We start from the raw sequence: 18,638 nt of genomic DNA, 5'->3' as shown, positions 1-18,638 counted from the left end.
AATACTGTTCAAGATCTGGCGGAGTTGGTCCTGTTGAGACCGGAGGTCTAGCATATCCACCCGCATCTCTTGTGATGTTATCATGGTCTTGGATTGACCAGCGGGGTCCATGGCCTTAGCGTACTGTCATGTTGGGTACGTGGACGCACTGGGCCATACCGCCTTGATGGTATGGCAGCTGGCCAACAGGACACAGGTCACAGTCTATAGTTCGTATAGTGTACCTGTGGTAGCTCAGACAGTAGCAAGACAGGCTCAGCTGGAACTAGGCAGCAGGCAGGCACCAGGTGTGGAACACAGCACAGTACGACTTCAGCTCAACACGGTACTTTACCAGGATAGCACGGGATACAGATTACAGGTAGCAGGAACGGGAAATACTGGGAACTGGGAAACACTAGGAGACCATTTGCTTAGACAAACTTAAGGTAAGACAACAACACTCAGGCAAGGCAGGAAGGGGCTGTGCCCCTCATATAGTCCAGGGTGCTCATGGGCTAATTTTGACTTTAACTCAGGTGCGCGTGCTGGCCCTTTAAGATCGGGTACGAGCATGCGCGTTCACCCTACGGGACCCGGCCGAGGTAACCGGAAGTAAGCGCTGGCGTCTCCTAAGGAGGAGGCTGGGGCCAGCGCTTGCAGATCCATGGCTGCGGCCATCAGGAGGTGAGTGAGCCCGACGGCCCGCGGCCATGGGCATGACAGTAATCTTATAGAGTGTAAGATTACTGTTTGCTGGAGCCTTGTTTCTAAGCCTACCACATGGTAGTCTTAGATACATGGCCCATGTGTGATCCTGTCTGCTGAGCCCTGTATCTAAGCTTACCACATGATAGACTTAGATACAGGGCCCCAGCAGACAGTAATGTTATATTTACCCTCCTCTTTGGCCCAGCGGAGCGGTCCTGACGCCCTCCTGGGTCGCGACATTGTGCGTCAGGACCTCCGCTGCACTCGGGAACGAGGAGGGTAAGTATACTTTTTAATGTAAGTATAATTTTTAATAGATGTGGTGCGGGGGGCGGCGGGCCCCCTGGCTTCAGGGCCTGGTCGCAACGGGGAATGGTGCGACCCCTATAACTATGCCTCTGCCGACAGCCCACTCTCCCAGGTCCATCTCCTGCTGTCATTCTTAACCTCTTTCCGACCTGCTGTGTAATACTACATTGCAGCGAACAGGTCATTCCTGTGAACTGCTGTACTATTACAGCGCAGTGACAGTGCGGGCACAGTTCCTGCCTCCTTGCAGATGCCAGCTGTACTAAACGGCCGAGACCCCACTCTTATGGCCGGGATCAGAGATAACCACAATCCCGGACGTTTAGCCCTTTAGATAGCACGGTCAGTAGCAACTGCGGCATCTAAAAAGTTTGAAAGATGGAGGGGGCTCCCTTTATAAGCTTGTTGGTACCACCAAAACACAATAGTTGGGTGCCGATGGTTTGCCAGGGAAGCCAAGGGTCTAACAACGGCCTTATAAGCTGCTTGTCAAAGTAGCACAGGCATAATACATTACTACATAGGAGTATTATTTTTTTCAATAATATTTTTTATTTGGATTATTCCATTCTGCAATATTCCACAGGCTGGTGTTATTAACCTGGGAAAGGTCATAAATCATGGCCCTCCCACCCTCGTAATGCTGCTGCTATGTTGTATCTGGATGGTTATGAAAAATGGGGGGACCCCACATCGGTTTTAAATAGTGTACAAAAGCACCCTACTCCCTTCCTATCTTGTATTACCAGACCACGTTTATATCCACCATTAAATCCCCTAGACATACCACCCCACATCTTATTTATAACATTCTCCAGCAATCACAATTCCTTAGAACAGGCACTTAGTGTCCATCTAGACAAACAGCTCTTCTTATGGAAGACCCTTAGAGTCCATCCAGGTGGTTGCCTTCTCAGAGGCGGAAAACAAATAGGTTCGCCCCTCATGTATTACCCATAGCTTTGCCTGGAATAGCAAGGAATATTGTACCTCTGCTTGTCTCAGACGTTTCTTAATTTCAACGAACTTAAGCCTATTGTTGGAAGTGGCCATTGAGTAATCCTGGACGCACCAGGATGAAGCGTCATATGAAGTGAAACGGCTGTTGTACCGGTCTTTTCTTGGAGTACTGCGTTTGTATCCCTGTACCCATGTGGTTTTTATTGAATTGAAATAAGCAAATAAATTGAAGAAGACCATATGTACCCCAAAATGATACAAATTAAAACTACAACTCTTCCTGCTCAACGGTAAAAACAAAAAGAAATGGTTCTTACAAAACTTTTTTTATTATGCAAAAGTAGTAAAAAAACGGTAAAAAAAACCTGTAAAATATTGTTTTGGCGTAATCATAACAACCGTTTTTGGAGCTGTTTTTCTATAGACCCAATGAGAAAAGACTCCAAAAACGGCTCAAGAAGTGACATGCACTTCTTTTTACAGGGCATTTTTTTATGCGCTGTCGGAACGAAACGACGTTTTTCCCATTGAAATCAATGCGCAGATGTTTGGAGGCGATCAACTTCTGTCTTTTTCAGCCGTTTTTCGAGGGGTTTATGGCCGTGTGAGCACACCCTCAAAGATAACATGTAATTTATAGCGCATGGCGAATGCCAATAACTGTTTCATTAAAACATTTTACGTACTATTTAAATACATTGTATAGAATTACATTGAAATTATCAATAGTTATTGAGATATGTTTCATATTTACTTATTGCAAAAATACATAATACAATTATAATAGTGCGGAGAGATCATACAAGAAATAGTTTCAGTCACAGCGAGAGCCATTACGGACTTGAATTCCAGTTTTACTTTGATGCGCTCTCTACAGTGCTCTGTAAAGATAATTCTAATACTATAATATGATTTTTTTAGTACATGGCTTTTGAATCATGCTTTGAAATTACTTTACATTACGTGACAAAATGGTGAACAATCTAAATTCCGCTGCAGCATTGCCAGGATCACATAATCAAGCTGTGAAAGAATTATGCTGGGGGCTTTCCTAAGGCTACAAGGGAACGGATAGATAGCGCTTATCAGCCATCTCATCTGTGTCATTGTCACATTAATATCCTATGACAGGGTGAATTGTTAAAAGGGATAAAATGAGCTACAAGGCTAAAAATGTTATGCTAGATAATCCCAGGGAATTTGGAGCTTGACAAAGAAGATCTAAAAAGATGTGCAGCTTTCACCCTGCTTCTAATTTGTGGGTTTGTACAGAGAAGGGAAGGTGATTTCTCATTAATGTTTGAAATATTAAAAAAAAAAAACAAACCTCAGGAGCTAGTAAAATGTCATTTATTTTGTTTATTTCTTTTAGCTCTTTTGTTATGTATAATGTGATGAAATGACAAAATAATAACATTTATACAGTATATGCTCATAAATGTTATTGTACAGTATCTCTTATGTGCTCCAAGGCTGCTATTCCTACTGTAGACACTATGAGGACTGCCCTTTGTTACTCATACAAGTATACACACACTCGCTCCACCTTCTCCAAGTCTTGTGCATGTTATGCCTACAGTCATGCTCTGTAATGGCCGCCGCTCCTGGCCACTGTCATATACTTACCTTTCCACGCCGTCCCGTGGCTCCTGGCCGGCGCTACATCCCTCCTTCACGTCGGTCTGGTCACGCCTCCATCGCAACCTCTCTCCTCTTGCATCTCAGGCACTTCTTCTCTTCTAGGCCAGTGCGTGCCAAATTATCTACCCAGCTTTCCAGGCTATAAAAACATGCCTCCCTTTTCAAACTTTGCCTGAGCAATTAGGTGCATCCTAGCTTCCTAGTGGTGCCCTACACTTACTTAGTTTGGATTTCCTGTGATTAACTATCCTTGCCTGCCGCCTGCCCTTACATCTTGCATGTGACCAATGATGAACCTTTGCCGCCTTCCTTGAGGTTTGACTGAAACAACCATGAGTGCCCGTCTGCCGTCTGCCCTGACTTATACTATACCAGACCTCGCATTCTGTCTGCTGATTTTGTACTACGCCTGTTTATGTTGGACATTGCCAAGGGAGACTACTCTGGGGGGTTGTAACCTGGGGTTCCCCTGCAGCGAAGTCCAGATCCTTGTATAGGGATGAAGGGTGAATACCTAGAGTCTCCTTAGACTCCGCTCCCCAGTTAAGCCCCTCGTCAAATCCCTTGGTGACATAGTGGGTTCACGCCATCCTTTGCAGGACCCGTAACAGTTTAATTTCCCACGGGCCCTGTGACATGCCCCTATTTGGATTAATACAGAAGTGTAAGGTATACCTACACTGCAGTAGGGTGAAAGCCTATGTACATGCCTTGGGATTGAGAGATTCTATTCAATTCAACGGACGAGTCTGACAGGTAAAACTTGTATATCTATGTCACATGGTACATACTGTCCAATCTGTGCGCAGAATGTTATAGAGCAAGAGGAGCAGAGCAGATTAATATGTATATATATATATATATATATATATATATATATATATACATATATATATATATTGTAAAGGATTTGCCTGACACAGCTTCTGTGTCGACGCCGGTGGTTAATCAGCCTGCATCTGTTCCTAGGTCTGCTAGAGTGACTCGATCTGCTACCACTCAGGCTGGTAGGCTGAGGAGTGGGAGAGCTTATCGCAGCCTGGCCAGACGGTTCTAGCTCCCGCCCTTGGTCTACTTATACCTTCATTTGCTGCTTGTCCTTTGCCTGTGATTCTCCTGTTTCCTGGCTCTGCTGTTTCTGCTGTTACCATTGACCAATGCTTAATATTGACCCTGGCTTGACTGACTATTCTCCTGCTCTGCATTTGTTACCACGTACACTCCTGGTTTGACTCGGCTCATCCACTACTCTGTTGCTCACGGTCAGGGGCGTAACTAGGAAAGACTGGGCCCCATAGCAAACTTTTGACTGGGGCCCCCCTCCCCTGGGTGTCACACAACCCCCCTTTGTAGATAGTGCCTTTTTTACAGCCCCCCCTGTAGATAACGCAATACAGCCCCCCTGTAGATAACGCCATACAGCCACCTGTAGATAATGCCATATAGCCCCCCCTGTAGAGAACGCCATACAGCCCCCCCTGTAGAGAACGCCATACAGCCCCCACTGTAAATAACACCATACAGAGTCCCCACTGTAGAGAACGCCATACAGCCCCCTCTGTAGATAACGCCATACAGACCCCCCCTGTAGATAACGCCATACAGCCCCCTCTGTAGATAACGCCATACAGCCCCCTCTGTAGATAACGCCATACAGCCCCCTCTATAGATAGCGCCATACAGCCCCCCTGTACATAACGCCATATAGCCCCCCCTGTAGAGAACGCCATACAGCCCCCCTGTAGATAACGCCATACAGCCCCCCCCTGTAGAGAACGCCATACAGCCCCCACTGTAGATAACCCCATACAGAGTCCCCATTCTAACGATCGCTAGTTCAAGTCCCCTAGGGGGGCTAATAAAGTGTGTAAAAAAAAAAAGTTAAAGAAAAAACCCTTTTGCCATTTTCCCCCTAAAGTAATGTAAAAAATAAAAAAAGTAAACAAAATTGGTATCGCTGCATCCGTAAAAATCGGAACTATTACAATGTAGCATTTTTTAATGCGCACGGTGAATGCTGTAAAAAATAAAAATGTAAAACGCCAAAATCGCTGTTTTCTGGTCAACTTAGCTCTCCAAAAAAATGTAATAAAAAGTGATCAAAAATTTCTACGTACCAAAATGGTACCGATAAAAACTACAGCTCGTCCCACAAAAATAAGCCCTCACACGGCTCAATCGGTGAAAAAATAAAAAAGTTATGGCTCTCAGAATGTGGTGACACAAAACATTTTTTTATTTTAACAAAAAGTTTATTATCAATAAAAGTAGTAAAATATAATTTAAAGAAAGATATCAATTTTCTATCACGGTAATCTTATTCAGCCACAGAATAAAGATAAGTTGTCGTTTTTACTGCATGGTGAAAGTCGTAAAAACAAAACCCAAAAAGCAATTAAGGAATCACAGTTTTTTCCAACTTCAGCCCGCAAAGAATTTTTTTTCAGTTTCCCAGTACACTATATGGAACTATAAATGGTACCAAAAGAAACTAAGACTTCTCCTGCAAAAAATAAGCCTTCACACCACTCTATTGACGGAAAAATAAAAAAGTTATGGCTCTTGGAATGCGGGGAGTGAAAAACAAAAGTGAAAAATCAAAAAATGGCTTCGTCCCAAAGAGGTTAAACTCCATGCAGATGTTGCCCTTAGTTGAATGCCAATCCAGGACTGCAGTACTGCAAGACAACAGTGCCAACCACTGAGCCACCGTGCTACCCAATGAGCTAATGAAGGATCAGTCCAACCTCTAAGTGCTTGCCTGGTCCTTTCTAATGACACTGCATACTAGTCCATTGCGATAAAGCAACAGGTGGAATATGTTTATTACTTATATGACTTTATCTACTGATCAGATTCTCATCATTGGATATTCTGGTTCGCAAAAAAAAAAGGATTTGGATTCATTTGAGGAAGTGTTTAGAGGGGTATTCCCATCTCACCAATCATACTTCAGCTGTTAGCTAATGTCAAGATATGCATTTTACCAAATGCAAATTTTTTCAATAATGTAACATTTAACAGATCCAGATTACACTCCAGTCATGGTTCTAAGATGTTGAATATGACCACGCTGATGCCATTCTGTCTCTGCATTTTGCAGTGAGGATGACCGGGATCTCGGGAGCGTGCATGCTAGAGCTTGTGCAGTAGCCCTCGGCATGGCCACCTCTATTCAGTTGTATTCAAGTCTACAAGACGGGTCCCAGGCATTCAATCTAGTCCTCAACCTATTCTACAGTGCTGCACAGGGCACTAAGGGAGGGTGCACGTTGAAGAAAGCAGCTTTGTGAGGATATTACAGTGCCGTTTTATTAACACTGGAAGTGTATGTCCCAAAAATGGTCAGCGGCAGTGAGCGGGCACATGGAGGCCAAAAAAGCAGAAAGAATGCTTGGAATTTGGATTGGATGTAATCGATAGGTCTTATTTTCATTAGGCACTTGATCGGAGACAAAAGAAAAGAAAACAATGGCAGAAATGGGAACAACCTTTTAAGGAGCTTCTAAGTTAACCAATAATAAGAAAAAACAGTAGCAATAGATACATTACAAAAAAAAAGTCTTCTATATACAGTATATCCATGGAGCCATTTATTTTGTCTCTCCTTCCTTCAATCACCACAGTGCCTATACAGCGTTTTTCTAGCCATTGACTTCAATAAAGAAAAAGTAGCTGGAGAAACCACAAATACAAACCACGTTTGTTAAAGGGGTGGTACGAGGAAGAGTTAAGTGTCTAACATGTCTAGCAAGACACGTCAAATGTATCATACAGCATGCACCACTGTGATAAATTTGGCGCATCTTCTGACTGCCTAGTCTAAGATTACACTGTTGAAATCTTATACAGTATTAGTTAATCGAAGCAAATGTGTTTATAGAAGTATATTGATTTACTAAGTAATAAATATATCGCTGAAGAAGAAATACATGTCGAATATCATTTATAAACGCAAAATCCAAATGGTGTATAGGAGCTGCACAGTAATAGGAACCAAAAAGTTGGCCGGTGCTAAGCCTCAGAGAGTTCTGACCATGAACTCCTCCAGTAAATTTATGCACAAGTCCAAGGAAAAAAACTAGGAAAAAGGCAGCACTCCAAATAAAGTATAAAGATGTTTTTATTCACCCAGTGTGTAGACAACGTTTCACCTACCCATTGAAGGCATTTTCAAAAATGCCTTGAAAATACCTTCAATGAGAAGGTAAAACGTTGCCTACACACTGGGTGAATAAAAACATCTTTATACTTTATTTGGAGTGCTGCCATTTTCCGATTTTTTTTTCCTTGGGCTTGTGCATTATTTATAAATGCTGGTTGCAATGCTGCAAAAAAAATCCAAATGGACTGGATCATATGAAATATTGATATTCATCTGTCTAAAAACTCAAATCCCAAACATGAAACGGGTATTCCCATGACGAGAACTCATAACATATTGCTAGGACATTGCTTCACTTCCTGATCAGTGAGGGTCTGATTGTTGGGACACACACGATCCCTAGAACAATGGGATCTAACGAATAGCTAGAAGTTGGAGATATAATTGTGGCATCTCTCCTGACAACCAATAACTCTGGAAGGATAGAAATATGTTCCAGCAGGCCAATATTTTCCATTTTAGCGGAAATGTTAAGTCATATCACAACGTATGTTATTTTTTTTTAATATATATATATATATATATATATATATATATATATATTGTCTATGGTCACATCATCATGTACCTGACCATCTGTAAATGTACAGTACATATGGTTTTAGATATATGAAACTTTCATTGCTGCTTTTCAGCTCAAGCCATGAGTTTTCAGTATAAGGTTTCTGTAAGTTACTGATTTTATGTGGGTCATTGGTATAATAAGCGGTAAAGGGAGTTTTGACCTAATATCATCAGTAGGTCAGCCTGCTCCTTATACTGTGGTATTTTAATGTGTTGAGTATTGGTACAACTCTTCTGCCTGATATCTAGTAATAAATCTTGCATGGCTGCAAGTAGGACAGCCCCGAGGCATCTTTTACAGCCCCAGGCTAATCACAGCTGTAGAAAGACTGATTTGTTTTATTTGTAAAGTTTCAAAATCCCTTTACATTTCCATGGGACACTCAAGATAAAATGCCACAAAGAAATTGAGACAAAAAGGTAGACACAAAGGAGCTCCTTATTGGAAATGACAGTGGTTGCAGTGCCCTAGGGTCCCACACTTGGCACTGCAAAAAGCCATCACATCAAAATGTGATTAGAATAGATTTGCCGCCCTCCGCGTTTTCAAGTTTACAGGTTACTGTAATCACACAATTATTTGGGTCTTCCGGCATGACACAGTGCAGATTTGATGCAGCATTTATAATGTTTTCTGTAGCCAACTAAGATTGGATCTAAAACAGAATAACAGTATGAAGGACAAAACTTTATTTTTTCTTCGCATAGGCTCCTGGCCTTGGCTGAAAAATGAAAACCCAGATGAAATCTTCACTTTGTGAACAAGGGTTAACGGTGAAGTTTTTTTTAGCCAAACTCAAACATAGATCCTAAAGACAAGAAAAGTGTATACGAACTTTTGTGGCTGGATTCACACATGCAGTTTTGATGCAGTTGTTTTTAAGACAAAGCCAGGAGTGGAACCAAAAGGAAAGAGAAGAATAAAGGAAGGACTGTGTTTAGCTAAAAAAAAAAAAAAACTGCCCCAAAATATGCCATTTGTGATTCCACACAGATCTTTTTCTGGATCTATCCCTGGTTTTGGAAACAAATCAATTTGCATGGAAAAACTGCTCTAAAGCGCTGTGTAGAAAAAAAAGCTGGGTTTAGTTGTGTTTTCAGTGGAGTTTTTTCTTGCAGCTACATGTTTGCAGTTAATTAATAGTAAAATATGACATTCGAAAAACACATAGGGGAAGATTTATGAATATATTTGCAACAGGTTATTTCAAACATGCCAGGAAAAATCGTGAGGGGAGCCTACATGAAAAATTAGTCCAGGATTGTCCTTGTGAGTAGGTATTAGTATATTTACCATTGTTTTTACACGTTTATTAATAAGGAAAACATAAAAACACATTGTTACTAGAAAGCTAGAATTCAATAGCTGATCAGAACAAAAAGGAACACAGAAAAATGCATGAAAATTGCTAAAAACTGGTCAGTTCGGTTGGTCATCAGCATCCAAGGGGTTGGAAAAGTTCTCAAATATATACTCTATATTTATGAGGTCTGTGTTAATGCTGCAAGATTTTTGGCAACTGTTATTGCGATTATATAATGCATCAAATGCACATTCGTTTTTTATTGCCAGTACAGTTCTTGTAAGCTCTGCATTCTAAGACCTTATCAAAACTATATCACTGGGAAAAGTGTCCTCATTTCCCATTAAAAAAAAAGAGCTTTAATTTTCTAAACTTTGAAAGAAAAATGTAACATGAAGTGTCATGGAATGCTATGAACAGCAAGGCTACATTTTCTCCTCAGTTTTTATACATGCGACTAAGCGCTCATACACACTGGTTTAGTATAGATCTGTGTTATATGGATCTGTTATACAGCACCCATAGTTTGTTATTGGCCCACACTTTACCTTTGTGCACCTCCGATTTGATACAGAGACACATGAGGATGTTCTCCTTCAACACTATGTAAATAATTTTGGCATGCTCCATCACATGCCATAATAAAAATATATGCTCCCATAAAAGCATTAGGCTATAAAATATAAGTGCCGCAGTAAGGTATTTCCCTAAGCATTTGTGAATTTTTTTTTTGCCATGCAGATATTCCCATTTTGAGTAAATAATCAAATATTTTGCTCACAGTTGAACCACAATTCCCCAACTATTTCTATTAATATTCTAGCATATGACAAGGACCCCATGATGGCAGATAGAGCAATTCTCATAAATCTGTTACAGAGTAAAGGGTTAGAAAGCTACCCACTGATTTTGTTGGCTATAATATGGCACAGTTGGACAAGTATATTACAAGAATTAAATTATATATGGTCCCTTAACCCTGGTGCTCTGTTCTGATGGATCCCTTGTCAAAAGACTTTGAGATCTATGTGGCACAAAGGCCTCATAGACACGAGCGTATTCCCACAAGTTGTACAAAACCATAATATGGCACCCATAGAAGGTTATGTGGCCCTACTGTATATCTGTATGAATCTGACATAAAAATAACTAGTGGCATACTCCATCAGATGCCGCATTACGAAGCTATTCTCCCCTAGAAGAATTGCTCAGCAATATGACACCATACAGAGGCAACATAGAACTGCTCATGGAGTGCCTATGGTCAGAGGCATAGCTTGAAGCTCCTGGGTCCCAAGACAAAATCTAAAACTGCGCCCCTCCTTTGCATGTCCACTTATAATACTGTTGTCTACTTATCTGACCAAGAGACCTTTAGGCCCCCTTAGGCACCATTTCTGTTCCGGGTAAAACTGCTACCTCTGCTCCCCTATAGCTACGCCTCTGCCTATGGCTCTATAAAGTGGAGCCGCAAGGACTTTGCGTGACTCAGTAAAGGCTCCTCTGTTCTGTCATATGCAAGAGGGCTTATAGAAATGTTTAGAGCTCTTATCATTCTATTATAGATTGAGGCGGCCCGCGCCGTTATCAAGATTATATTAGTTCTCAGTTATTATTGAAGCAAGCTTTAGGGCTGTGATAACCTCTTGTTCATTTTCATGAAAAAATGATGGTTGTCACTATTCATAGAGGATATAGATGTTAAATAGCTGCACATGTTCACCCTGGACAAATCTGAAAAAGAATTATGTATTTCAGGTCTGGTTCTTCCTCTCCCTTTGTTACACTGGAGACTTTACAATATTATTGTGCTTCGTATTATATGGAACTATGCACAATCCCAAATCTGAACCTCAGTAAATGATTATGATAAACATCTAAATATATGGCAGACATAAATATGTATCACATTGTCATTCACCGGCATGTAGGCTCAGGTATCACATATCTTACCCCTTTCATTATTCTTTCCCGCAGTTCTGCCTGAGTCAGGGGTCTCTCCTCTTCCGCTGCTGTCGGGGAGTCACTGTCACTGTCATATTCATCCCTTTATAAAGCATAACAAAAAAAACACAAAAACATTAGTCCCAACTATGTTATATAAAATTAAAATTGCATCTAATTCCATCACTAGTCACTGCAAATCAAGTTTTGTTTCTTTTGCTGGAGCGGAAAACCTTGCTAGTATTTGTTTGTGGGCACTAGCTACACTAGCTTGTATATACAATGCTGATCCTGACGGTCTGTTCAGTGTTAAGAAAAGCTTGAGACGAGCATAAAAAAGTGAAAAATTGGGAAAAAAAAGTTAATTACAGAAAAATGAAAGACCTGATGTCTTGTGAGTCCCTACAATGTCCCTATGATGACTCAGATGTTATATTTCTCTAAAGCTGACCATACATGGTACAGTGTCTCATTAACAGCCATGGTCGATGGTCCTCTCCATCTCTCAGACAATTTTCTGTTCTGTACCTTTTACAATGATCACATTATTGCAGGGAGATTCCCAACATGTTGGAAAATTCCCTAGAGTGATTTTAAATGCTTCACACTGTCGGGGGAGCTTGATGGCTTGCCCTCGATGGCATGACTCTGAGCCTGATGGTTACATTAGGCCTAAAAATTACACCATGTGTAGCAGCTGTAAACTCCATACATTGAGTGAGAAAGATCCAATGACATACATAAAAGAGAGGGGGCTGCATAGCAAAGATCCAAATGAGCCCCATTATGGTGCTGGATTTTGCCACCCAGGACAGAGGGGATTGATATATGATTTCCCTTCCTTGTCTTTTCCTTGATCCATGGACCAAATCCCTACCCCCTTCTGCACAGGTTCATACCACCTAAAAAGCAAAGGTATTTGGACTAAACCCCTTTTTACAAGGGCCCTATAGCAGCTGCATGCTCGATCTTTATAGTATATAGATCCTTGGCCTTATCAGTCATTGATGTTCTACATTTTCTTAGGTTATTACTGATTAAACACTATGAGTCTACCATTTTATCAGATATCATACAAGAAAATACATGTGCCGCAAAGCACATACATAATATTTGCAACTATCGCAATTATTTTCGATTGAGATTGCAGTGTATGATGCTTTAAAAACCAGCATCTCTGTAGTGGAAAGTATCAGAATTCCGGATAGGGAGTGTATTGACATGCATATAGCCAGCATAAATTTAATACAGTGCAATATTTTTGCCCAATGTAAAATGCTAAGAATCCCACTATACACAGACTACTGATGAAACATTTGCCCAGCCTCATTGTACTCATCTAAAAAGTAAAAATCCATCATCATACTAATTTGTATGGAATCCCAAAACACCTTTATATGAAATCGGAGGCATACCGTGCAGCAGTAATACACTTGTCTTGATGCTGCATTACGCTTCAGTGATTCACCGCCCATAGAAGTCTATGGGGGTACCTGCGTTTGCCTCCAATTTCATACAGAGGGAATTCATACTGATGCAAATTGTGGCATGACTCATCAGATGCCATACTCTGGAGATATTCTTCCCTAGAAGAATTGCTCCTAGGGGAGGATAACCCTTAACCATGGCACCGCACAGACCGCCATGCTGTGGCATAAGGAGTGCCTACGGCTCTGTAGTAAGGAAATGCAGGGACTTCATGTGCTGTCATACAGACTCCTCTAGTGGCTCTGCTATGTGCATGAGGTCAACGTGAGAGTAATGAACAGGAAGATAATAGTTTTAATTGTGGTCTAGTGTAAATGTATGATATCAATGACATTGAGAATAACTCAGGGCATTTAGCTTTTTTTTTTTTAAATGTTTTCCTTATGTAACCTTCATATGTTTTTGGATACTATGGATGTTAATACCAATTATGATTTGCACTTTAAACATGACTAAAACTGGATAAATCAATGACAAGTGCATTTGTATGTGTATGGATTTTCATTCTATAGGGGAGTTGTTTGCACAAGAACTGAACGAGATTTGGCTCCACCAATCCATGAATATAAAAGATCATTAAACATTTGGAATACTTAATTTGTGATTGCCATGCGCAAATTACTCTCAATATATTTGACTCGCATTATAAAGAGGCAGCGATGTACAAAATTAATGTAATTAATTTCATAGACAGCTACGATCCACAAATGTGCAAGGCTTAAACATAAACTATAATTATGTTGTATCTACACAGCAATAACTTTTAAGCTTCATAAATCACTACTGCCAGCCCTTCACGTTCTACATGATAACGAAGACTTTCACTAACTAGCAATTTTTATTTCATACTGATGCCATGAGGAAGGACGTGGTGAGCGTCTGAAACGCGTAGGCACCTATCTACCTATCTCTACATACTACACTCGGGATTGATCTTGTTTTAAATATCCCAATAAAATTGGAACCATGTTCTATTTTAATTGATTGCACTGGATCCTCTACCTTTGTTGGTCTTTTTTCCTGTCTTCAACACCGTGAGCCGTCACGGAGATCCAGGCGCAGAGCGCAGAAAACCTGCATTCAAGGTGAGCTGGAGGATCCCTCCCACAGTTCTATCTATCTATCTATCTATCTATCTATCTATCTATCTATCTATCTATCTATCTATCTATCTATCTATCTATCTATCTATCTATCTATCTATCTATCTATCTATCTATCTATCTATCTATCTATCTATCTATCTTACACTGTGATGTATAGCACAATGATAAAAGGATTTCCATCTGAGGATCCAACAATCTGATATCACTATCTCTACTCTTTTTTAAATTGCCTTTCAGATAATTTTTTTAAATGGGCAACTACACATAACAACATAAATCCTAAGTAAAAAGAGTCAAGTGTTAACATGTGAGGAGCATGCTGCTGATGAATGGTTTCTCTGTTTAGTCAAGAACATTGACGTCCCAATAAAAATGTTCCAGGACACGGCTGTCTTTGGGGAATGAGTTAATAAATGCAGTAAAACTATCTGGAAGGATTGTTTAGGTCATTTTAAGTACATTTTCAGATGTACCTTTTTTTGTACAGAACAGAGGCCAAGGTAACACAGGAAGGTCATATCCTAGCCAAAATGTGGATTGGAACAGAGAGAATAAAGGACAGTTGCCACATTTGTATTGTCTTTACAGTTCAGTTTACTTTTTCCTTTAAAGCATTAATGGAAAGGTGTCATGATTTTTTTTAAAATAATTTCATTGGTTATTATATATTTAAATATAATAACTAGTTTATTTATTTTATTCACTTACATTTTTTTTTTATTAATACTTTTTCCTTTCTTAAGGGGCTGCCATTTTTTATTCCATCTGAGTATGTGTCGCTTCACGACATATACACAGATGCTTTACGGCACACACAGGGCAATAGGAGATACAAATGGGGGGCGTTCCTATCTCCTAAGCTTGTGCCATCTAAATGTGAACCGCGCATGCTCTGTGACATGCACAGTTCACAGCAACCAGCGTAGAAGCTGGTTTGCAGCGGGAAAGCCGGTGCCATCTTGTTGAAGTCCGGCAGCATAGCGGGTAAGGTGTATGTGTGCGGGATGGGGCGTGCGTGCAGGGTGCTTGTGGAGGGGGGGATGTGTGGTGGTTTGCGGGGGTGTGGGTGTGTGTATGCGTGTGTGGGGGGTGCATGGGTATCTGTGTGGGGGTATTTGAGGGGTGCATGCAGTGTGCTTGTGAGGGGGGTTGTGTGGTGGTTTGCGGGAGTGGGTGTGTGGGTGGTGTTGTGTGTGTGTGGGGGGTGCCTACAGGGTGCTTGTAGGGCAGTGTGCGTGTGGGGGACTGCATGCAAGGGTGTCTGTGTGGGGGTGCGTGCAGGGTGCTTGTGAGTGGGGTTGTGTAGTGGTTTGCGGGGGTGGTGTGTGTCTGCATGCATGTGGGAGGGGTGTGTGGGTGTCTGTGGGGGGTGCATGTGGGTATTTGTGAGGGGGTTGTATGGGGTTTGACGGGGTGTGGGTGGTGTGTGTGTGTGGGGGGGGGGTGCATGCAGGGTGCTTTTAGGGCCGGGTGGGTGGTGGATGCGTACAAGCGTGTCTGTGAGGGGTACGTGCAGGTTGTTTGTGTGTGGGGATGCGTGTAGGGGTGTCTGTAGGGGGGTGCATGCAGGATGCATGTGGGGGATGCATACAGGGGTGTCTGGGGAGTTGTGTGGTGGTTTGCAGGGTGTGCGGAGGGTGTTGTGTGTGTGGGGTGGTTTGGGGGGGTACGTGCAGGGTGCTTGTGGGGTTGGCGAGTGTGTTTTTTTTGCAGGTTCCGCTGGACCTATTGGACTATGTCAAAGATTTTGTGGACAACTGCGGTGATCTAGGTTTTGTTTTAAAAAATAAATAAAATGGTTAACGAGGGTTGTGTGGGGGAGTTTTTATTTCAATAAAAATATTTTCTTATGTCTCTGTGTTTTTTTAATACTTTATAAGCTCCTTGATAATGGCAGTTGTCTGTTTGACAACATCCATTACTAAGGCGGGGCTTAGTGTTAGCCAGTAAAAAGGCTAGCACTAACCCTCTATTATTATCCCGGTACCCACCACCAACAGGGGTGCCGGGAAGAGCCGGGTATGATCCAGTACCGAAACATCTATAGTGATGGTTGGGCACCGGGGCGGACGCAGGCTGGTATTATTAGACTGGGAAAGGCCAAAAACCATCACCCTTCCCACCATGGTAATGCTAGCCAGCTGCTGCTATGTTGTATCCGGCTGATTATAAAAAATGGGGGGGGGGGGTCATGTCGTTTAAAAAAATAAAAATACAAAAATGACAGGATCTCCCCATTTTTTAGAATCAGACAGATACAACATAGCAACAGCAGGCTAGCATTACCAGGATGAGAAGGGCCACGGTTTTTGGCCATTCCTAGCCTGATAATGCCAGCCTGCGGCTGCCCCGCTGCCTATCCGTCCCTACAAATGGTCCGGTACTGGCTCTTCCCAGCACTTCTGGTGGCGGTGGGTACCGGGGTAATAATGGGGGGTTAGCCTTTTTACTGGCTAACACTAAGCCCCGCCTTAGTAATGGGTGTCGTCAAGCAGACAACTGCCATCATCAAGGAGCTTATAAAGTATTAAATAAACACAGAGACATAAGAAAATATTTTTATTGAAATAAAAACTCCCCCCACAATCCTCGCTAACCATTTTATTTATAACGAAAACCTAGATCATCGCAATAGTCCAACAAATCTACAACGTAGTCCAATAGGTCCAGTGGAACACGCTAAATAAAAAAATAAAGTTAGGCCTCATACCCACTTCAGTGAAATGTTTCAGTGTGCTATCCTAGCACACTGACCCATTCATTTCCATGGGGCCATGCACACTTCAGTTTTTTTAACGGAACCGTGTGGCCGTTTGTACAAACCTATTCCTGTCCATTTTTTGCGTAACAGTCTCGGCCATTCCATTCATTTGGTCCATTAAAACAACGGACCGCACACAGAAGCCATCCGTGTGCGGTCCCTGTTTCACGGATCCATGATTTGCGGCCGTGCGACGAGCAACAGATGTGTGCATGAGGCCATAGTAATCTGAAAAATAAAAATACTTATACTCATCTACAGCAGACTTTTGTCATTTCCCTGCACCGCCAGGTAAAGTAGGGGGGCCAATGAAAAATAATTCCTTTAGGGCATGTTCACACGGCACTAATAAAAAATGACGTCTGAACATGTCGAATACTCTAGCATTTCTTGTGAAGCGGTATTTAAAATACAGGGATATTGACACATTTTTTTTGTTTTTTGTTTGACTCTGGGAACATTTAGCGCATTTTATGCACGAAAGAACTGATCCAACTCTTCTTTTTTACGCAACACGTTTTTCTAAAACGCTTGTGTAAAAAAGAGCGTAGTATGTACTAACTGTGCGCTTTCACATTTATGTAAATTAAAAGCTTAATCAAGCGTTTTTTGAGGCTTTTTTCATGTGTTTTGTGAAGCATTTTGCGTGTGCTTTTTGCACGTTTTTTGGCGCTTAATTAGGACTCCCTTTGACTATGGGAACATTTGGTGCATTTTATGGGCAAAGAATTGACTGGAATTGACTTCTTTATTTATGCAATGCATTTTTTAGAAACGCTTGTGTAAACAAACGCGTTGTATGTACTAACGGTGCGCTTTCCCATTGATGTAAATGAAAATCTTAATCAAGCGTTTTTTGATGCTTTTTTTCGGCACGTAAAATGCGCCAAAAAACGCGTCAAATACACGCCGTGTGAACCGGTCAACTCAAAAGTCATTCACCACAGGGTCTCACTTTTGACTTTCTTAGCCTTTTGGTGTGTCCTATAAATGCTTCCAGATACCATTGTAAAAGCACTCCCAAAATGGACTTCATAGCAATTTCAAGACACTTTTCCTGGCTTGTAGCCAAAAATACGGAGGTCGTGCGTCTCCCTCCCACATTTACAGCAGATGTAAGTCAGGTTTCTTTGCCTGATTCACCCTGCTGTAATTCTTGTAAGTGCTCCTCCTGGTGGCCAACATAGGAAAACATGTCAAATAATTATTATTTAATTTTTAATACTTCCAACCTTATTGAAGAAAAAAAAAATACACAAAAAAACAAAAAAAATTTAATTAAAATAAGTAACTTACTTAAAATAGATTTTTAAATTCATGACAAATTCCCTTGTGTGCCACAAACATTACCATGTGATGCCAAGGAATCTGCTACAAATTTATGGCACATCATGTACAGCATTATTTTGGCAGAAACATGTGGTCACATTGAGTGACTGCTTCACCATGCATCCTTTTTAAAATTATCAATAGGGCGTTTCACACTGAGCTCCATAAAAGGTTGGTATATAAAATTAAAATGCTGGGACAGGAGGAAAATATGTGTAATTGGGTTAACAACTGGCTCAGTGGTAGAAAACAGAGGGCGGTTATTAATGGTACAACCTCAGAGTGGGTCAAAGTTACCAGTGGGATTCCATAGGGGTCAGTATTGGGCACTCTTCTATATGTTTATGAATGACCTTGTAGAGGGTTTACAGAGTATA

The 18,638-nt window shown here is 41.3% G+C and overlaps 1 protein-coding gene across 1 annotated transcript in view; it reads right to left on the bottom strand.

The window, feature by feature from the left end:
* The window catches only part of ODAD1 (outer dynein arm docking complex subunit 1), a 131,439-nt gene that overhangs the window by 16,812 nt on the left and 95,989 nt on the right, over positions 1-18,638 (bottom strand). The window contains exon 14 of the mRNA XM_075838864.1: positions 11,587-11,680. Coding sequence (XP_075694979.1) covers positions 11,587-11,680 — 94 coding nt within the window. The remainder of the gene's footprint in view (positions 1-11,586; positions 11,681-18,638) is intronic.

This window comes from Rhinoderma darwinii, chromosome 10 (assembly GCF_050947455.1).
Source record: "Rhinoderma darwinii isolate aRhiDar2 chromosome 10, aRhiDar2.hap1, whole genome shotgun sequence".
Taxonomy (NCBI): domain Eukaryota; kingdom Metazoa; phylum Chordata; class Amphibia; order Anura; family Rhinodermatidae; genus Rhinoderma; species Rhinoderma darwinii.
The sequence above is the reverse complement of the archived record's forward strand: the minus strand, read 5'-3'. Positions and strand labels throughout refer to the sequence as shown.